The 22,851-nt window shown below is 38.7% G+C and overlaps 1 protein-coding gene across 20 annotated transcripts in view; it reads left to right on the plus strand.

Annotated features, from left to right (window-relative positions):
• SYNE1 (spectrin repeat containing nuclear envelope protein 1) overlaps positions 1 to 22,851 on the plus strand; it is a 462,745-nt gene that overhangs the window by 410,743 nt on the left and 29,151 nt on the right. For 19 of the 20 annotated variants that reach the window (XM_032338689.1, XM_032338697.1, XM_032338702.1 and 16 more), the window contains 5 exons: positions 4,784 to 4,946; positions 16,080 to 16,267; positions 17,942 to 18,092; positions 20,983 to 21,165; positions 21,405 to 21,542. In XM_032338689.1, coding sequence (XP_032194580.1) covers positions 4,784 to 4,946; positions 16,080 to 16,267; positions 17,942 to 18,092; positions 20,983 to 21,165; positions 21,405 to 21,542 — 823 coding nt within the window. Of the gene's footprint in view, positions 1 to 367; positions 650 to 4,781; positions 4,947 to 16,079; positions 16,268 to 17,941; positions 18,093 to 20,982; positions 21,166 to 21,404; positions 21,543 to 22,851 lie in introns of those variants that run through there. The other variant, XM_032338710.1, reaches the window with a different exon arrangement.

Here is a 22,851-nt window from a genome sequence, read left to right on the forward strand (position 1 = left end):
TTTTATCCATCCCACCTTCGCAAAGAACCTCTAAAACTCCTACTTTACACCATTTCGCTGGCATTTCAAAGAGAAGGGGGAAAAAGTTGCGTTTTTTGCTACCCAACTTGCTGTATTTGTGGGGGTTTTGTTGGTTCGCATTTGGTTGATTTATCTTTCTCAAAAATCCTTTCCAACTTAACAAACAGCCCCCGAGAAGAGTTGCCCGTCCTTCCAGAAGGGCAGAGCGTCCCCAGCCAGCCTTATTTTTGATGTCCTCCTTTCTTTAGAAAGCCTCCCCCTCGTTGCAGATTACACTGAGCCTTTCCCCTTCTTACACTCGTGGCCTACATTCCAGGAGATCAGGCTTGGCACATGTTAATGAATGTAGGTTTTATTTAGAAACATGACCACTTGTCACTGTGCAGTGTCATATTATCAGGCAGAGACCTCACCACATTTGTTTAGAGCGAACATTTTCATACTTCCATACGCAGACAAGGGGAAACTTTCATCCCCACCCAGGATTTAGCTTTTTGCTCTGCAGACCTAACTTTTGCAAGTTGGAAACTTCATGGTGGTGGCAGAAGATCTGTGTGCCCCGAGGATGGCAGAGGACGGCTCTGTGGACGCAGATCTTCCGGAATGTAACTGCGATGTCACAAGGCAGGCATCTCCTTGAGGTTCTTCCATTGTGCATAGCTGGCATGTTACGTGGGCTTCGTGGGATAGATGCTGGATCTTTAATCCGTGATAGCTTTGGCCAGCGTGAAGTGGAGATTGTTTGGTGCTGGGAGCTTGTTAGCCATGGACTCCCAAGAGTTCTTTGTTGGTTTGTTTTCTTGTCCCCCTACTGGGCATGCGGAGCTGGAGGGGAAGGTTAATGGACTTGGTTATGGCTTGGTATTCCAGCTGTCTCTGGACTGTATGCGTCATGCCCGGGGAATGCTACCTTAGCCTGAGACACAGGAAAGAGACCCAGTGAGAAGACCCAGTTGGTCCATCATCTGCTATTTAAAGGATGGGGCTCCTGATGAAACTGGAATTCGGCCTTAGCCAGCTTTAAGCTTTGTAGCGGGAAGCTCTCCCTTTATTAAATAAAAATCTGTTCATAGTGCGGGGGCCTGGAGGGTTTTGTGTATGAGAAAGAGTTGTTTCTGTTTAGGTTTGTCAGGAAGTTTTGGTCACATGACTAGCATAAAGGTTTTAAAACATGTACAGCATGTAAAAATTTATGTCTAAAGTAGTAATTTTGTGCATTATACAAATGTTTATTTCATGAGTTTTTTCAGTTAGAACAACATTAGATCAGGAATTTTAACTTCATTTTTAAGAATATTATTCTTATACCATAACATTCCCCCCAGATAAACTCCTGCTGGTAAATAGGATTTCCTGATGGTACTTTTAGTCCTATTACATTTAGAATGTGACCTTTTTTTTTTTTTTTTTTTTGGTTTATAGATTTACAAAATTAGTTTGAAGGAAAGTAGTGATAAATATATACATGTAGTGTATATGTGTGTATATAAAGCTGTCTGTGCAACTGGATTTAGTAGTGATTCCTTCTCTAGAAGGTGAAGTCCCAAGAGGCACCCCGGACAGTGAGAAGACCAATAGGCTACAGAACTTTCAGATGTACAAGATTTGCTAAACTTACCCAGACTTGTGACATCTGCAAACATCCATTTTGAATTATAATCCTGGATGCTACCAAAAAGAATGTTGCTCAAACTTCTTACAATGATAGATAAATGAAAATATTGTGACACTTCACACAAAGATTTCCTTTAAAGAAATAATGGGAAAAAGATGGGACATTGTTCTTAAAAAAAAAAAAAAAAAGAATGAGCTATGTCCTGCAAATATCAAGTTTCATAAGTTCAAGGAAGATGTTTGGGGCTTTTCTACCCATTTCCCCCAGCTCACATCTGCTTCCCCCAACACACACACATAATGCATTTTGCTATTTGTACTCAAATACATGTTTAAAAAAATGAGAAAAGGAAACCACTTAAATGTTCACCCCCATTGACTTTACAAAGATTCACTCACTCATTTGAAAGAGGAACTTGTCCTTAATGGACTATATGAACAAGCATTTCCATGTCACGATGCCCTTGACATATTACCCACTAACTGCTCTGACTATTGGAACCCATTCAATATCATACAAGATTACTAATCTTGTAAATTATTTGACTAGTGTAGACAATATCCAGTGGAGGAGTGTTCACACACATTCTTTTGTGCCTTAGCTCTTTTGGTCATTTTTGTACGTGAAATTTGAACCAAGAACATGAATAAATTTTAGTACTTGACAGACCACTTGCAAATGTTGGTGTAAGGGAAAAAGTTAAGTATACATTTAATATCAACTAAATTAAGAATAAAATATGCTAGCTAAATAAAGGTATTTTACTTAGAATACTAATTATTTGAGTTTATCTGGCATTTAAGTATTGCCGAACTTTGTGCCAAACACTGAGGGTAGCATTGCAGGGGAAGGCGAAAACCAAAAGCAGAAATTCACAGTTCTAGTTTCCCAAGGAATTTAAATGGGAAGAGGAACTTGTGCATAAATAATACCAGGGAGTTAAAATAAGGGAAAGCAGGAAGCAAGCTGAATGAAGTGTTCTTCCAACCTCTAGCTCCACACCAAACCCTGATGATATTATGAGCTTGCTATAAAACCCCATCCCAGAGCCCTGTCAGCATCCAGATCCTACCAGATCCGAAGACAGGAAGCTGGTTAAGTGGGAGACGTTCCCAAAAGGACTTTCTTACAGAGGTAAAACCAGGACAGACGTCTCAGAGCAGTGAGCCACTCTGGAGTCCTATTCCCATGTGTTTATTGACTGAGGACTGTCCTTTCAGCCTGGGCCACTAAAGCAGGATGGCCAGGGCCACGTCGAATTCCAAGCCCATGGCGTGGTCATTGATAAAATGTGCACCCAGGGCTTTGCACCCAGTAGCTGTTCTAAAACTGCTATTCACTGACCGACGCTCAAGTGAATTTTATTTATGAGAAAAATGTGAGTAGGTTGTATTTAAGTGTTCTTGGAATTATTATTCAAGGCCAGTGCCTTGAACTGCCCTGGGGACAGGGTACAATTTGTACTTACAAAGCTAATTAGAGAAGTCTCACCTTGAATGGAATTATGAGTCATGATAAAGAGCGACACGTTTTCGGTTTCCTATTAATAGAATATGTTGTGGAGTATGAACATAATTTTTTTAACATAATTTTTTTAAATACACATTTTTTTTGGTCAAAACAACATAAGTTAGTGCATCTAAGAGTGTCTTTACCAACAGAAAATATTATTCAAATGTTGGTATTCTTATACCTGAATGGACTTCCACATGAACCTCCCTTCAGACTTACTCACTCAGAATCAGACCTGATCTTATCATTCCTTGGTAGACACGTCCCGGCAGAGTTCCTATTTATCTTTAAACTGCACACAACACCATTGTCATGTCACTGCAGGACCTGTGTAATCCCACTCCAGTCCATCCATCCGCTTGCCTCAGCACAACCACAGCCCTATTCTGCTTTCCTTCCCTACCCTCCACACCCCCATCCCCGCTGACATTACCACGTGATGCCTTCAAATCTGCTTCTCTTCCCTACTTTTCCCAGGCTAGAAATATTCAGCTTGGCTTGTATCTACCTTTCAAGATGCAGCTCTAATATTACTTCTTCATTTCCTCTCTTTCAGCAGAGCCAAAGCTGCTCCGTGACAGGGTCAGTCATTGCTGTATTTCTGTTTCCTAGCACCATGCCTACCTAGCATCACAGAAGTTTATAGAAGGAATACAGACATGAACAAATGAGTGAGTGATTACTGAAGTTGCCAGACGAATTGATCACTCCTTATTTACTAGCCAGGGCCTTAGTCTGTTTCTTTAATTTAGTTCTTACCACATTACATGTTACATTTCATTTGTGTACGTGTCCAGATTTTCGGTCTGATTGTATGTTTCATTAGGAAAATAATCAAGTTTTATTTATTTTGTCTTCTCAGCATCTGACATATAGGATGTCCACACATGATTGTTAGACGAGTGGCAATCTTAAACAATTTGGTTTTTACTCCTTCCTGGAAAGAATGGGAAAACATTTTTTTAAAAAAACATGCTGTGTAACAAATACGGCACCGAACTAGGCTTTGCAGGTTATGACTGGCTGGAGGCCAGCCTTGCATCTGCCCTCTGCCACTGGCGGCCCCGCAGACCCTCAGTCACCTTTAACGTGATCTGGCATGAAAGTGTAAATCATCACTCACTGGTAGTTCATCTCAAGTGTGCTTTCTTCTATTAACTGAGTTTCTGCCACAAAGGACTGAAATCGATCCCGTCCAGGCTGGAGTAATCAGAACTACAAATTCATATTCTGGTGACAATCCATTAGAAATATTCCTTCTTTCCTCTTAGGTATTCTTCGTATGAGTATAAATTACATAATGGGTGGAAATAACAATCTTCATGACGTCATGAGGCTTCTGTCACTGTTACGTAATTGTCGCCATGTTGAACATCATCACTGCTGACACTTATTGAATGTGTTCTGTGGACCCTGCATTATTCAACCCATTCAAATCTCACAGATACTTCTCCTCTACTTTTATATTATAGATGAGGCAACAGAGACACAGGAAGGGTGTACAGTTTCCCAAAATCACCCAGCCTCTAACTGGCTGAGCTAGGCTGGACTTCGGCTCTAGGCAACTTGGCTTTAAACCCAGTGTTCACTTGGTCCACAAGGGAATCTCGAGTAAAGTCTCTCCTCTGCCCACAGGGTGAAGAAGCTGAAGGAGACCCTGGTGGCCGTGCAGCAGCTAGACAAGAACATGAGCAACCTGAGGACGTGGTTGGCTCACATCGAGTCAGAGCTGGCCAAGCCCATAGTCTACGATTCCTGTGACTCGGATGAAATACAGAAGAAGCTCACTGAGCAGCAGGTAAAACGCAAAACGACTAGAGGAACCAAGTAGGCTCCTGAACTTCTGTGCTCCTGGCCAGGATACAGAGACAGATGTGAGATGGTGAATCGAAATGGAAAATTAGGAGGAAGCTAGACAGGCTTGCTGAGAAAGGGGAGGCTTGGGCAGGACTAGTGTTTGGGGCAAAGAGGTCCCATGTCACCAAGGAGTTGAGTCTAGAAGATAGATACACTCTCATAGGTTTAATGTCATTGGTCCACCAAGAAGACATCCTAAGCTCCCTGAGCCTCAGTGATGGTCCCAGAAGACAGCTTGCGTTTTGTTGATTTTTTTGTGGGTCATAAGCGCACTACTACCTACACAGAGTAGAGACTTTTTTCCCCTGCATATAGTGTTTGAAGTATATTCTTAGAGTTTTTGCAGTCTAAAGCAGTTTTGTTTTACAAGAAGTGTTACATGATCTGCAGAGCGCACACTGCAATTCTACCTTCGTTTCTGTAGCAAAGACAGCACCTTACACTGGCATACAAAAAAAAAAAGGCAAAAAAAAGTGACCATGATAAATGCATACAGAAAGGATTTTTTTAATCTCCTATTCCCCTTCCTTATTTTTACTAAGCATGTCAGACTCCAGTAGTTAGTGGTAAATGCCGCAAATGCCCCATAAGAAGTATTGCTATTCCATGCCCTTAGATTGTCCTTGAAAATTCTTCCCATACTCCGGTTACTTCCATTGCATTTAGGCCCTGAGAGCCAAGTTACTTAACTTAAAAATACTACAAAATATAAACAGAGCTGTTTTATGAAATCTTAGGAAATAGTTTATGTACTTACTTTATTTTACAAACTACTTAAACCAATACAAATAGATATTAAAATACAGTAATTAGATATTGGGATTATTTTAAGAGCATTTCTTCTTTAAAATATTGTTAGCAGGACATTTTTCTTTTTTTGTAAGATTAAAGCCCTGTGATGGATTCTCTCACATTTGAAATTCTGATAATTGAGCTGTTGGGGTTATGGTTGACCCCCAGCTCCCTGAATACTCCTGGAGAACATGGTAATGATGTCTGTCAGTGAGAAGTGTTATAAACAGTTAAAATCCTAATAGCCAATATTGTAATTTAGCAAATGTAAGAGAATCAAAACAGTATCTAATTAAATAGAGCAAATTGATCCATGCATCTATAGCCTAACTACTTCCAAACCCCAGTAAAATGATAGGAAAGGGGGAAAGGTCAAAATTCACAACGGCAGAGACCAGGAAAGAAAACGTTAGAGAGACAGACATCCTTCACAAATTTGGAAGGCAGAAGTAGATGAATGAATAGTTACTTGTGTTTGCAGAATGGAGGATAGAAAGCTGACTCATGCCACAGAATTCCAAGGTGGCTCAGGGTGAAGAGAGCAAGTTGTTAGGGCCTCACAATGTAAGATTGCTTAAAAGCCTAAATAAGTGGTTGGACTGGCAGATTCTCCCGAATCCCAGCTAGCCAGACTAGTCTGCCTCATGCACTCCAGCAGAAGACCCAGGGTTTACACTCTGGAGAAAGCAAACCCAGAGGGACTTTGGTTGGGAGCTATAAGGCACCATTGAGGCTGGAGCCACTATCTTAAAAATAGAGATTAAGTGAAATGCTCTGTACCAGATAGTATAACTTCCACCCCACCACCCCAACTCTCTCCATGTCACTAGCCAGCATTATCTCTCACCCAGGATTCATGCAAGAGCTTTAAAATCCAGTTCAGTTATTCCATAAAAGTCCCCCACAAAAAGTAAAGAAAATAGGAAGAAATTATCAATGTAGTAATGTTAAAAAATAAAAAAATCCCCAAACTTAAAAATGTGTAGAGTTGACCCTTGAACAATACAGGTTTGAACTGTGTGGGTCCATTTATTTGTGGATTTTTTATGCAAGAAAATATGAGTACTATAGATTATTTTCCCTTCTTATGATTTTCTTTTTTCTAGCTTGCTTTATTGTAAGAACACAGTATATAATACATATAACCTACAAAATATTTGTTATTGAATTATTTATGTTTTTGGTAAGGCTTCTTCTGACCTGAAGAAGGTCAGATGGGGGGAGTCAGATGTTACGTGCCGATCTTCAACCATGTGTTCATGGGTCAGTTGTACATCCAGAGCACAAGTCCTACAAAGGCCCAGGAAAATTAAAAACAAAACAAATCACTATAAAATTTCAGAACGTGGGAGACAAAGAGAAGATCTTGAAGGTTTCCAAGATGAAAAAGTCTGATTTCTCCAAAATCATGGTTGAAGCTAAAAGATAATGAGACAGTGCTTTCAAAAAGCTGAGAAGATTATTTAATTTAGGACATTGTACCTGCCATTTACTATATAAAATACTTACCCCCATGTATATATGCTAATGAAAGGTAGATCACACATACTAAAATGAGAAGAAAAATAATACTCAACACGAGAGAGAGAAGGAAATTCCCAGGGTAGATGGTAAGGGAATGTCCCAGATGCCAGCTGCCCCACAGCCTAGAGCATCCCTGTTCAGACTGGAGTAGGGAACTGGGTGCTGTGGGCGGGATGTCTCCAAGGAATAAGACAGTCGAACTTGATTACCTGATGGGCTTAACCATACTGGAAGGAGCTTTATTAGCTCCATAGAGAGAGGATAGAAGCTAGGGATATTCATGGTTTAAAGAGAGGGAGAAAGCTACTGATTCCATATAACACAGAAAGTTATATAAGGAGAGAAATAAAACCGTAGCATAGTCTGTTGCTCAGATGTGAAAAATATTAAGGAACCATATTAAATGACCAAAATCATCCAATCAATCATTATCGCTCCAGCTATAAGATGTGCTGAAACGGCAGTGGAACCACTTAAGTTGAGAAAAAGGTCATTCTGTTTCTACTAGAGAAGCATAGATAACGTCTAAGATTTAAAAATCAAGAACCAGCAACATAAATGTGCCACTTAGAAATTCAGAAGTTAAAACCAGAAGACAGAGCTACAAGAGATGAAAATGAGAATCAGGAGGGAAAAGGGAAGCTTAGCAATAATTTTTGATCTGTTAATATAGTAATATATATTCATACTGCCTTTTAATTCAATTTTAAGTTAAAGTTGGAAAAAAAAAAAAAAAAGTAAGGACTCCCGGGGGTAAATTTGCAATTCACCACTTTTCTGCATGACCTGAGTAACAAACTGTTTTAACCCTCACATAGGGTGCCTGGGTGGCTCAGTCGGTTAAGTGTCTGCCTTCGGCTCAGGTCATGATCCCAGGCCCTGGGATGGAATCCCGCATCAGGCTCCCTGCTCCACAGGGAGTCTGCTTCTCCCTCTGCCTCGCCCCCCAGTCATTCTCTTAGTCTCTCTCCCTCTTGTGCTCACTCTCAAATAAATAAAATCTTAAAAAAAAAAAAGTACTTTAAAAGAAACTTAGAAAAATTTAAAAAAACCTTCATGTATATAGAATGCTGATGATCACAGTGTTATAAAAATTAATGTGAAAAACACTTAGCACAGCACCCAGCACAAAGTGCGTGCTTACTAAATTTTACTTTAATCCTATCATATTCACCACAGCTTCCTTTGTGGCAAATGTTTAACCATGATTCTGTAAAAATTATAGCATTTAGAATCCATGTTGTAAAAGACAGATAAATATTAATCTGTCTCCAAAGCGGAAAATTCTCTTAAATATTTAAAAAGAGATTAAACTCATAAGAAATACATTTTCCTCTATTCCTCTCTGTGGAGTTTCTATATATTTCTCTTGCCAATGTACTTAATCCTCATATACTTCATTGAGCAGAAATATATGTAGACTTGAGAGGGCTTCGGAGGACATCTTGTCAAATTTCTCTGTGTTATGGATGAAGAAGTATAAATTCAGAGACACTATGTGTCAATTCAGGACCATTACTGATGGATGTTAAAGCTGAGACTAAAATCTTTATCTGCAATAGAGCACTTGCCCATAATTATAACCCCCCTCAAGCTTATTTCATGTAATTGATTTTCACAGAAACTTTTAAGCAGATGTACAAGGGGTCTTTTCTTTGATATTTACTGTGGGAACCTGGTTGAGCTCCTGGAGGTAAATTTCACAAAATTGTGCAGCCCCCTCCAATGACTGGAGCCTCTGGAATTTTTAACTCAGTTGTCTACACTGAGCCTCCAGCAATCCATCAGTTACAGTTCTGGTTTTCATACCCTGGCCCCAAATCTCCTCACTGGGGTAAATCCAAAAGTATGTGGAAGAAAGAATCACATCATCAAGATGGCCACATAGGTTATTTCTGACTTAAGTCCCCCTCCAAAAAAGACCAATGAGCAACTATCTATAGGCAAGGCACCATTGTAAAACCCCCCCCAACCCAAGGATAAGCATGAAGCACCACTCTGGACCCCAGAGACCAGGAATACCACATTAAAAGGGTAAGAGGTATGGTCACACTGTGACCACATCATCCTTCCTGGCTGGCATGGAGCTGCACCAAGAGGGCACCACTTGGCCAAGATAGGTATCTAGCTCCCCCAGCTTCCCCATCCCTCCTCCCAGGGGGCCCACTTGGCTCTCAACTCATGGGAACCACTAAGGGAACTTCTGTAGCTTGATTACTGGGGATCAAGTAGTGAGGGAGAAGGGGGCTGAGGCTCACTGCCACCAGGACTCATACCTTAGCAAATTGCATTCCCATTTGCAGCTGGACCCAAGCAGAGGTCCCACCCTGCATCTCTGCCCATCTGCAGAACCCAGCCAGTGGACCTATCTGACCTGGGAGTTCACTTGGCAGTTCTGCCTGATTTTGGTCTCCAGACAATGGACCAAACTGACCTTGGAGCCCTTTCTACCATCTGACCTGGGCAGGGAAGCCAATTCCCAGCCCCGCCCAACAGCTGAGCATGGCCTTCATCCTTCCCCACCAGAAGGCTTGGCTAGAGAACCCAAGCAACCACGGAACCCATCCAACAGCCCTGCTTGACCAAGGAACCAAGCCAGCAGCCCTCCCATCTGCTGAGCGTAGCCTCTGGCACTGCATAATCAGGGAGTCTGGACAACCTCAGAGCTCAACCTATAGCCTAGCCCAGCCACAGAACCTAGCCTACGACCCTAGCTAGCTATGGAGCCCAGATGACAAACCTACTCAGCAATGGAATCCAGCCTGTGGTCTCGTCCGTTAGCTGAACACAGCCTGCAACCTTACTCAGACAATGACCCCCACCAATCACCAAGCATATCCTGTGACTCCACATGACAAGAAAGCCTGGATGGGGACCCAGCTTGACCATGGAGCATAGTCTCTAGCTCCACACCCTTTAGGATACATCTGGAGACACCTCCCTATCAGAGAACCCAACCAGTGACCTTGTCCAATAGGGTAGCACAGTCCGTGGCCCACCTGATGGCAAAGCCCAGACACCTCACCCAACTGCAGGGCACAGCCGGCAGCCCTGCAAAATCAAAGAGCCAGCCTGAGATCTGGTCCAGCTGCAAAGCCCTGCCTATGGCTCTATGAACAAAGAGTCCAGCCAGTAGCACTCTCTGGTCTTAGATCACAGCCTGCTATCCCACCCAACCAGAAGTGGTTGCAGAGCTCATCCTGTAGCCCTATCCAATCAGAGTCCAGCCAGTAACCCTACCCTGACAGGGAGCATAGCTTGTGACCTCATCCAGCCAGAGTGGAGTCCAGTCAGTGGCACCTCAACCCCTACCTCAGAGCATGGAGCATTTTCCAGGATAGATTATATGTTAGGCCACAAATCAAGTCTCAACAAATTCAAGAATATATAAATTATATCAAGGATCTCTTCTTATTACAATGAGGTGAAACTAGAAATCAGTAACAGGAAGAAAGCTAGAAAAATCACAAACACATGAAAATTAAATTAAACAACACTCTTCTAACCAAAGAAGAAAACAAAAGGAAAATAAATATCTTGAGACAAAAAAAGAAACACAACATACCAAAACTTAAGGGGCATAGCAAAAGCAGTGCTAAGAGGGGAACTTACAGTGATAAATGCATACATGAAGAAAAAGAATCTCAAATAAACAATATAACTTTCCCCTTCAAGGAACTAGAAAAGAAGAAAAAACTAAACCCAAAATTGACAGAAGGAAGGAAGTAATAAATATTAGAGCATAAATAAATGAAATAGCATATAGGAAAACAATATAAAAGATTAGCAACACTGAGCTGGTTCTATGAAATGATAAACAAAATCGACAAACCTTTAGCTAGACTAACCAAGAAAAACAAAAAAGGGTGTCTGGATGGCTCTGTCAGTTAAGCGTCTGACTCTTGATTTTGGCTCAGGTCCTGATCTTAGGTTTATGAGATCAAGGCCTGTGTCAGGCTCTGTGCTCAGCATGGAGTCTACTTGAAATTTTCTCTCCTTCTCCCTCTGTCCCTCCCACTTGTGCATGCATTCCCACGCTCTCACTCTCAAATAAATGAATCTTTAAAAAAAAAAAAAGTGATCCCAAATTAATAAAAATTATAAATGAAAGTGGAGACATTACAAGAAATACAAAGGATCATAATAGCATACTATAAAGAAATGGATAAATGTCTAGAAACATGCAACCTATGAATACTGAATTATGAAGAAATAAAAAACATGAACAGACCAGTACTGAGTAAGGAGGCAGAATCCGTTATGAAAACCCCCCCAACAAAGAAAAGTCTAGGACCAGATGGTTTCACAGGTGAAATGTATCAAACATTTGAAGCCAATTCATTTCTCACTCTCCCAACAATATGAGGAGAAGGAAGTACTCTCAAACCTATTTTATAAGGCGAGAAATACCAAAGCTAGATAAGGATACCACAAGAGGAGAAAACTATAGGCCAATGTTAATGATCAATAGAGATGCAGAAATTCTCAATAGAGTACTAGCAAACCAAATTCAACAGCACATTAAAGGGATCATACACCATGATTTAGTTTGATTCATCCCTGGCATGCAAGAATGATTAAATATATGCATATAAAAACAAATATGATACATTACTAGAATGAAATATAAAAATAATATCATCTCAATAGATATAGAAAAAAACATTTCACAAAATTCAAAGGAGAAAAGCTCTTAACCAAGGGTGTGTGTAAAAGAAATGTACCTCAACATAATAAAGACTATATGATATCATACCCAATGGTGAAAGGCTGAAAGCTTCTCCTCTAAGATTTAAAACAAGACAGGGATGCCCATTCTCACCAGCCCTATTGAGCATGATACTCAAAATCCTCGAGAGATTAATCAGGCAAGAAAAAAATAGAAGGCATATATATATATATATACATATATATATATCATCAGAAATGATGATACAAATTTTTTTGTTTGTAATGACATAATCTTACATATAGAAAATCCTAAAAATCCCACCAAAAAACTGTTAGAATGAATAAATTCAGTAAAGTTGTAGGAAAAAAATTTAACACGCAAAAACCAGTTGCATTTCTATACACTAACCATGAATTTTCTGGAAAATAAAAGAAAACATTTCCTTTAGAATGACATCAAAAACAGCAAAATACTTAGGAATAAGCTTAACCAAGGAGCTGAAAGATCTCTACATTGAAAACTGTAAGACTCAGGTGAAAGACATTGAAGAAGACACAAATAAATGGAATGCCATCCTACAATTATAGATTGGAAGAATGAATATTGTTAAAATGAACATACAACCAAAGCTATCCATAGATTCAATACAATCCCTATCAAGATCCAATGGCACTTCCTATAGATAGAGAAAAAACAACTCTAAAATTTGTAAGGAACCACAAAAGACCCCAAATAGCTGAAACAATCCTGAGAGAGAACATAGCTGAGGGTATCACACTTCTTGATTTCAGACAATGACACAAATCTATAGTGATCAAAACTGCATGATGCTGGCATAAAAACAGACACATAGACTAATGGGACAGAGTGAGAGCCCAGAAATACTCCATACATATGTGGTCAACTAGTGTTGGACAGGGGAGCCAAGAATACCCACTGGGGAGAGGATAGTCTCTTCAGAAAGCAATGTTGGAAAACTGGATATTCATTCACATGCAAAAGAGTGAAACTAGTCCCCTATTTTACCCCACTTACAAAAAATTATGTATTACATATGTAAATTAATATGTAAAATTATGTGCATATGTAAATGTACATATGTACGTATGTAAAATTATGCATTACACATTATGTACTACATATTACATATACAAAATAATGTATTAAAGACTTAAATGTAAGACCTGAAACCATAAAACTCCTAGAAGAAAATGTAGGGAAAAGCTTTTTGACGTAGATCTTGGCAATGATTTTTTAGATATAACACCAAAAGTACAACCACCAAAACAAAAAATAAACAATTTGGAACAAATAAACTAAAAAGTTTCTGCAAAGCAAAAGTAATGATCAACCAAATGAAAAGGCAGCCTCTGTGATGAGAGGAAATATTTGCAAACCACATATCTGATAGGGTTAATAACCAAAATATATAGGTAATATGTAGGTAATTCCTACAACTCAACAGCAATAAAACAAAACAAAACAAAACCAAATAATCCAACTTTAAAAATGGGCAAGAGACCTGAATAGACATTTTTCCAGAGGAGATATTAAAGTTGCCAAGAAGTACATGAAAAGATGTTCGATATTACCAGTCATTATGGAAATGCAAATCAAAACCATGATGAGATATGTCCTCACACCCGTTAGAATGGCTATTATCAAAAAAGACAAAAGTTGGGACGCGTGGGTGGCTCAGTTGGTTGGACGACTGCCTTCGGCTCAGGTCATGATCCCGGAGTCCCGGGATCGAGTCCCGCATCGGGCTCCCAGCTCCGTGGGGAGTCTGCTTCTCCCTCTTACCTTCTCCTCGCTCATGCTCTCTCTCACTGTCTCTCTCTCAAATAAATAAATAAAATCTTTAAAAAAATAAAAAAATAAAAAAAAAGACAAAAGTTAACAAGTATTGGCAAGGATGTAGAGAAAGCAGAACCCTCGTGAACTATTGGTGAGAATATAAATTGGTATCATCACTATGGAAAATATTATGGATGTTTCTCAAAAAATTAAAAATTAAAAATTAAAATAATTAAAATTAAATTTAATTTAAAATTAAATTTTTCTTTAAAAAATTAAAAATTAAAAACAGGACTACCATGTGATCCAGGAATTCCACTTCTGGGTAGGTTTCAGAAAGAAATGAAATCACTATCTTGAAGAGAAATCTCCACTCCCCACATTCACTGAAATGTTATTCACAATAGTGAATGCATGGAAGCAACCGAAATACCCATCAGTAGATAAATGGATAAAGAAAACGGGGTATCTATACACAATGGAATATTATTCAGCCGTAAGAAAGGAACTACTGCCATTTCCAACAACATGGTTGAACCTTAAAGTCATTAGGCAAAGTACAGTAAGTCAGTCAGACAAAAACAAATGTTGTATGGCCTCACTTATATGTGGACTCAAAAAAACGGAACTCCCAGAAACAGAGTAGATGAGTGGTTACCAGAGGTGGGAAGAGGGTGAGGGAAATGGATGAAGCTGGTCAAAGGGTACAAACTTCTGGTTATAAGGTGAACATGTCCTAGAAATGTGACATTCAACATGGTGACTGTTGTTAACAGTACTTTGTTGCATATTTAAAAACTGCTAAGAGAGTAGATGTTAAAAGTTCTCAACACATGCATGCACAATCATATTGTAACCATGTGAGGTGATAGATACTCGTTAAACTTCCTGTGGTAATCATTTCACAATATATACATATATCACATCATCACATTGTGCATCTTAAACTTACCCACTGCTGTTCTAAGTCAATTATATCTCAACAAAGCTGGAAAAATCAGTTTTGAGTACTTGGGGGAAAGTACATCAAAATGCTATAACATTTTAGAGTGCATTGATTATGTTCCTATACCTAACACTACTTCCAAATGTATATCCTTGTATGTAAAGCACTTTAAGACTTAGAATTTACTTAGTGTCTCATTCACAGATGTGTCTGTCTTTATCTTTGAGCAAAGATTGAGTTCAGTTTTATATTTTTTAGACTAGCAGTTCTTGTGATAACTCCCACATAGCTGAAAGAGGTTACACGAGAGATCTGAAAAGACTGTTTAGTGAAATAGAGATATTTTTTATAGAATCTATCTTCTGTCTAGGTCATAAAATCTCCAAATATTAATCAAAGGCACCATTACTACATTTGACAATAAGCTAATGTTTGCATGGAAGACATTGAAATGTGGTGTTAAAGAGAAAAACAAGAAAAAGAGTACACATACACAAACATAAATTTCAGCTATTTGAATAACTTGAGGATTTATCTTTAGAACAAGTGAAAAGCTAGGCACATCCAGGAATTGTTTTAAAGACAAGGAAAATACATTAAGAACCTTGATGCATACGGCAAGAAAAATACCAGTAGCCTCACTTTTAATAATGAAATTCCTTGAACCAAGTGAGTTAAAAGCTCAATGAAAAAAATAATGTACATTTTGCATTTACATTATATGCAGTTAATGACATGCGGTTAATGTGAAGACTGTTCATGGTGGGACACTGGGGAAATTCAGTGTCTCACTTATCATCATCTTCTCTCTATTTCTGTCCTACCTTTAAAATGGCTCACTGGGGAAGCTGTTGATGTTATGATGTCCTATAGGATAGAGAACTTCAGTCTTTTAAACCCTGGTACTTTTTAATGGTGGTGGAATTAACTATTTAAAGAGTTTGCGGAACTTTGGAGATGAAATCGGGCCAGCGCCTAACAAGAACGCATATTCCTTTGACTGACTGATTGATCAATGCGTTGAAATGGAAGTGATATATCTGTAGAGTCTGGAGCAAGATTTCTTGCTCAACCGCTACAAAAGCCAATATTACCCTTCATGTAGTCTATTTCATTTGTTCTGTTTATATCTTGGCATTGCTCACATGGCCAATATATCTCTAGCTTAACTTTCTCCCATCTTTGAGCTCGCCATTTTTCATAACGACATTGGAGAAACCTCGTGCATCCAAGGAAAGGAGATACTTGTCAAGGGTTGGCCTCACCACGTTTTAGTGAATCCAATTGCAGTTTCTTTCATCTGCACCCAAGAATTTGAATAAAGCATGTCTCGTTCCCCACAGGAGCTTCAGAGAGACATCGAGAAACACAGCACGGGCGTGGCCTCCGTGCTCAACCTGTGTGAGGTCCTGCTGCATGACTGCGACGCCTGTGCCACAGACGCAGAGTGTGACTCCATCCAGCAGGCGACGCGAAACCTGGACCGGCGGTGGAGGAACATCTGTGCCATGTCCATGGAAAGAAGGCTCAAGTAAGGGGCACAGCTCAAAGAGCTGGGAAAGAGGAAGGACCCAAAAGAGAGGCAAAAAAAAAACAAAAAAACCCGGACTATCCCATTTATCATTTCCTTTTAGTTGCAACGTCTAAAAGGAGCACTGGTGTCCCAAACTTGCCATCATCTACATTTAGTTGAGAAGATAAGTAGGCATAAAGGTCCTACAGTAGTCACCCCACCCCACCCCACCAACCTTATCCATGGTTTCTCTTCCCATGGTGTCAGTTACGCAGGGTCAAGCAGGACCCAGAAGGAGAGGATCCTCCTGTTGTACGGTGAGAAGGTCCACAGTCGCCCAACACTAGCCACAATGCCTACATCATTTGCATAACTTCATCTATCACGTAGGCATTTTGTCATCTCTCATCATCACAAGGGGGGTGAATACAGGGGCGCCTGGGTGGCTTAGTCAGTTAAGTGTCTGCCTTGGGCTCAGGTCATGATCACAGGGTTCTGGGATGGAGCTCTGTGCCCTGCCTTCAAGCTCCCTGCTCAGTGGAGAGTCTGCTTCTCCCTCTCCCTCTGCCCCTCACCCCTACTTATGCCTTATCTCGCATGCTCTCTCTCTCAAATAACTAAAATCTTAAAAAAAAAAAAAAGGATGAATGCAGTACAGTAAGATATAAGAGACTACACTCACATAAGTTTTATTACAGTATAATTGTTCTATTTTATTACTGGTTATTGTTGCTAATCTCTTACTGTACCTTATCTATAAATTAAACTTTAACATAAATATGTCTAGGATGAAACGTAGTATATATAGGGGTTCAGTACTACCCACAGCTTCATGCATCGACCAGGAGTCTTGGAACAGATATCTCACAGATGGGGGGAGGGCACTACTATATATAAATATACTGTATACAAATACAATATACTGTAATGTCTAAAACAGTTATGCCTGACCTAACAGTTTAAATATAATCCAGAAAAGTAAAAATACAACCCTGCTGGATAAGTCTATTGTTCTAGAACTGGTGGAGTGAAAAGTAATATTCTTTTACTAAAAATGAAATATGAACACAAAGATCTTATCCTTGTTTAGAAAAACCCTTTGAAATTCAAGGCATAAGCAATAGTGATGGGTTAGAAAATAATCATAATGATTTACAACATATAATCTTTTTTGATTATATGTTTGGAGAACTCTGGAAAGATTAATATTTGTCTTGCTGTGATAGGTTAACTTTGAGGAGGGTAAATTTGATGTCAGAACTTACATGCATTTTGAGACCTTCGTTTTATTTCAGTGGAACCATGACACGAGTGTGCCCTGCACACCCGGCCTTACCCTTCTGAGCTGCCCGGCACGTTGACAGAAAAGTTCATGTTACGTGCTTGTAAGGCACAATTTGACTAATTCCAAATCCAGAACTCCAGGATGTGTATTTAAAAAAACAAAAAGCCAAAAGCAAACAAACAAAAAAATCCCCAAACTCACAGCTGTTCCATTTTCGCTCAGACAGTTGTCTCTTTCTCAGTGTGCTCGCGTTTGGCGGACAGCACGATGATGGCTTGGCACAACCCTCGCTCGTTTGTGCACTCTTAATCCCACGACAGGCATCAGGGTTCTGGAGCAGAAATAGTCCCAAACAATCAGTGCCTGTTTTTTGTTTTGTTTTGTTTTGTTTTCGTTTTCTGTCTCAGAATCGAAGAGACGTGGCGACTGTGGCAGAAGTTTCTGGATGATTATTCTCGTTTTGAAGATTGGCTCAAGATTTCAGAGAGAACAGCTGCCTTCCCCAGCTCTTCCGGGGTGCTCTATACAGTTGCCAAGGAGGAACTAAAGAAATTTGAGGTGACTTATCATTCCAAATATTTGATCCTTATTTTACTATGAGCATATCCAGTAGTGGTTCGTGTCTCAAGACACAAACTGTTCATCTGCGCGGTATCTGTTCAGACAGTTGGGTGGTGACTTGCAGTGGTCTTTATTACCGCTTGACAGGTAGGCAAAGAAAGGGGAAAAAGAGGTTTTTATGTTAAGAGTCTCAAGAATCACAAACAAAGTCATACTGGCAAGAAATTCTATTACAAATCACAAATCATGATTCCCAAAAAAAGATCTTCGCATTTTTTTTTCATTTCATAGTCCTTTACTATCAGATATCTGAGATGAAAATATGATGTTTCACACTAGGAAAATCTCTCTTCCAAATTTATTTTCTTGATTTTCATTTTATCTAATTAGAGGACAGGTAAATATATATATATACATATATATACGTATATATATATACATATATATTTTTTAAATCATTGATACAGTAGAGTTGGCTCCAAAATTAAATAAAACACTTTAATCATAAACCACTTCTAATTAATAATGAAAAGCAGTGCCATTCTTGGGTCCGCAGGACTTTTCCGTTACAGAGACAAAAATAGCAGCAGTATAACCATATTCGCAGAGGATCTGCCCAGTAACTGCCTCTTGCCTGCCTGTGTGATCTTGCGTCCACTCTCCCCGTGAGATGATACAGCCCAAGCAGCTGCCCCCCCCCCGTTTTCACAGAGGACCAGACATCGCCTAAAGATCAGCATGTTTTAATTTGAAGTTTGTTTTCCATCAGTTCCCACTGGCAGGCGGATATGTACCCATAGATACCGACGGCAAAGTCCTGATGCACGTACCTTACCAAAAGCATTCTTGGTTACTAATTCTGCCGCAAGCTCCCTGAGAAGCTTAAAAGTTAAACTTAAAAATCCAGCCAAATCCAGCCGAATTTATTTTTCCCTTGTAATGTCAGTTTACCTGGCATTTCCTGAGGCCTATTAGAGTAAATATGAAGTTTGGTTTCTGTGCTTGTGGGATTTAAAATCAGAGTTTTAGATGAGTAGCTATAGGAATCTTAAAAAATAAAAATAAAAAAGCCCCAATACTTATGTAAAATAAATAAGAGTTAGTCGGATGTCAGAATATGGGCTTATGCATAACTATACTACCAAATTCCAGGAAAATAATTTCATATCTAAAATGTTTGCCCATAGAAAATTTCTGGTGAAAAGCCACAGTGGTCGTACAGTCAAGTTCAAGTCGTCCTGGTGTGAGCTAGAGCCAGGGAGGCATTCATGTACTCTGTCTCGCCACACTCTGCTTCGTAAAGGTTAAACCTTCTATAATTGGCTTATACTACAAAGTAGATTATGCTTGGTTGTTTTTGATGCTATTTTAGACTCTCAGATTTTATGGCAAAAGTTAGCCATATGGTTAGCTTCTATAATAAATGATTTTATCATTTATCTTTTAATGTTCTTTCTTAAGAGAAAAATAAATTTCATAATAAAAAAATGTTGTTTGAGGACAGTCTTTTCCTGTTCAAATGCATGACAATTTGGGATGGATCTGTGTACCCCTGTGGGGTGCCTACCGTCACTCCAGTGGGAAAACACATTCTATGACTCCCGGTAATGGCAAAAGCTGAACTTTTCTTATTGCTTCCTTTTCTGGGGAAGTAATTTAAATTGTTTCATAGACTAGGAGGTTAGACTTACTAAGACAAAGTCTCTTAAAGCAGCTCTCAGAAGGAAAGCCTTATCAGAGGCACAGATGTGGTAGCAAGTAAACAGTGTATGAATGAAAGGAAGCGGAATTTTGTGATTTAGATGAGTACAGATCACTTGACTGTCCAGTTTTCTGCCCAATGTCAAGATCAATGTCAGTCATAAATCATACACGTGAATTTGGAAAAGAAAAACATTTTATTTTGGTCAAATGATTCTTACGGTAGGACTGTGTTACACTGCAGAGAGAAAGAAGAAAGAGTATTTTACTTCAAAAATTCCAAAATGTACATAGGGTAACCTTAAAAATAAATAGACACAAGTGGATTGGACTATGTTTTAATCATTTAAAAACTAACTTTTCATCATTAAAAGTGATGGTGTAGTTATGAAATATGCCCAAGATATGCGAACTGGGCCAGGAATGGAGTACAATTGTTAGCACATGGTAGAAATAAGTGATTGTAAAAGAAAATTAAATAAATAAGTAAATAAGTAGACACTACCATGTAAGCTGGTACATATCAGCTCTAAAATGTTTTTAAAAAACTGAGTAATTCATGGGAATGACAAAAAAGAAACAGAGCATGTTCCAAATTTTCCTCTATTTAAAGTTCCTTGTGTTTTACTAAACTGATTTTCTTAAAAGCTAATAAAAACTTGCCTTCAGACATCTTCTGTAAAAAGTGGGCTTAATTATTTTAATGGACATCAGAATTAAAGATGTGTCTGGGTTTTTAGGAGGTTACATCTTTCACAGATAGAGCATTCTTTTGCAGTTATCTTTTCTCTGTGTTGACATCAGAGATTTCTGAACCTTTCAGACGCACATTTCAGCACACATCACATAGATATCTGGGTAATCAGTTTTTTTCACATGAGAATTTTTTCCGGAATGTTCAGTATTTTAAAAGCTGTAACATAGGAACATGTATACATCATACATATATATGTGTTTGTATATATATATATGTATATTGTTTTTCCTATTTACCAATTTCTTTCGTATTTTTGTTCGCTCTACGCCCTGTCCTTAAGCCACACTGATCCTGTTATTCTGCTTTAATAAGGGGAAATAAAGTCTCTTTAGAAATTGTCCTTTCCCTCTCCCTGCAGGATGAGGCCGGGTGCCCTTGCTGAGAGCCCTTCACTGACCCCCTCACTGACATGCTTCTCTGCGGTCCTAGGCTTTCCAGCGACAGGTGCACGAGAGCCTGACCCAGCTGGAGCTGATCAACAAGCAGTACCGTCGCCTGGCCAGAGAGAACCGCACCGATTCCTCCTGCAGCCTAAAGCAGATGGTTCACGAAGGCAACCAGCGATGGGACAACCTGCAAAAACGTGTCACCTCCATCTTGCGCAGACTCAAGGTCTTTATCATGCCTCCCCTGTCGCTCAGAGACCCAGAGGGCCATTCGAACATATTAAGACGTAATCTCAGTGATTCTGTAAGGTTGGGATGGTGAGAGTGGTTTGTATGGTGAAGGATTACAGGGTTCTCATTGCTCGTTGAGAAGGTGACTTTCCAGAAGAACATCGCAGTTGGCAGTGTCATCTCCACATGCACGACGTGGACTTCAGTTTTTTATCATTTTCTTTTCACGTCCAGCATTTCATTGGCCAGCGTGAGGAGTTTGAGACCGCGCGGGACAGCATTCTGGTGTGGCTGACGGAGATGGATCTACAGCTCACGAATATCGAGCATTTTTCGGAGTGTGACGTTCAAGCTAAAATAAAGCAACTCAAGGTAAGATAGTAGAGATTTTTCAAATTGGGAAGAAGATGCGAAGAGGAAGGGATTTATAGATCCTTTTGTAAAGAACATAGTAAAGAACTCTTTTTTTTTTTTTTTACTTTTTAAAAAATTTTTATTTTTTGCAATATTTTTATTTATATAAACTATTTTTGTTTTAATATTTCAACTGGATATATTTAATGTGAAGTATACATTATTAATTCTTCTCCACTAATATTAGCTTGCCTATAGTGCTGTATAAGATATAATACAAATATTCTAAATTACAATGTATTAATACACTAATACATTAATTTTGAGTTTTATAAGCAAGTGTTTGTTGCCTGATAGAGAACACTTTTTTCCTTGCTTTCACGAAGTACCCAGGAGGTTTCTGAATTTTTTAAAGTTTATAATAATGTTATGGGATAGGAAATATTTCTGTTATCAATTTGTTATACGATAAAAGCCACAGAGAGGTTAATTTGTTTGATCAAAGTCACAGAGCTAAAAACTTCTTCAGTAACTGTATGGGTGCATTTCCAAGTTCAATTATTCCATTATTCCACTCTTCATTTATTTCAATAAGTTTTACTTTGCAAAAATGCAGTATGCTGATGGAATCATATCAAATCCATGGATTTGTAATTTAAAATTATTACAAGCTTGTGAATGACTGCAGGGAATTCATTTGATAAATATTAAGGAACTATTTATGTACTAGACACTTTTATACTTTGGAAGTTTGAAAAATAAAATATAAGGCTACCTGGCTATTACTTTTTCCAGGAGAAAATCTCATCTAAATCATTTGTTCAATAGAATCTGCACATACAATTTCCCAATTTTCTGTATTTTATTAAATTGAACTAGTTGGAGATTAAAATTTTAAATTATTACAATAAAACCTAGGATTTTCTATTACAAAAAAACCCCAGTCATTTAAAGTAATAAATAATCAAGTAATTTAATGGAAAGGGCCATTATGAAAAATATTTTTTTTCATTTTAACATTCTAGCTGCCACTAAAATTATTAAGCTAAAATAGTTGAGTTTTATTTTAATTAGGTTAAGCATTTGTTTATAATTATGTTTGATTATAACATAAATATTCTTAGCAGGCCTATTTCATATGAATTAAACTCTAATTGGCTTCAAGTCGTTTTCAAAAGAATCTGAATTAGTTGATGCTAATCTATGTGTATATATTCTTTTTTTATATTCTTTTTAAAAATTTAATTTAATTTCATTCTTTTGTGCATGTTCCAAAATTCACTGTCTATGCCCCACACCCAGTGCTCCATGCCGTACATGTCCTCCT

The sequence above is a fragment of the Mustela erminea genome, chromosome 4 (assembly GCF_009829155.1).
Source record: "Mustela erminea isolate mMusErm1 chromosome 4, mMusErm1.Pri, whole genome shotgun sequence".
Classification (NCBI taxonomy): domain Eukaryota; kingdom Metazoa; phylum Chordata; class Mammalia; order Carnivora; family Mustelidae; genus Mustela; species Mustela erminea.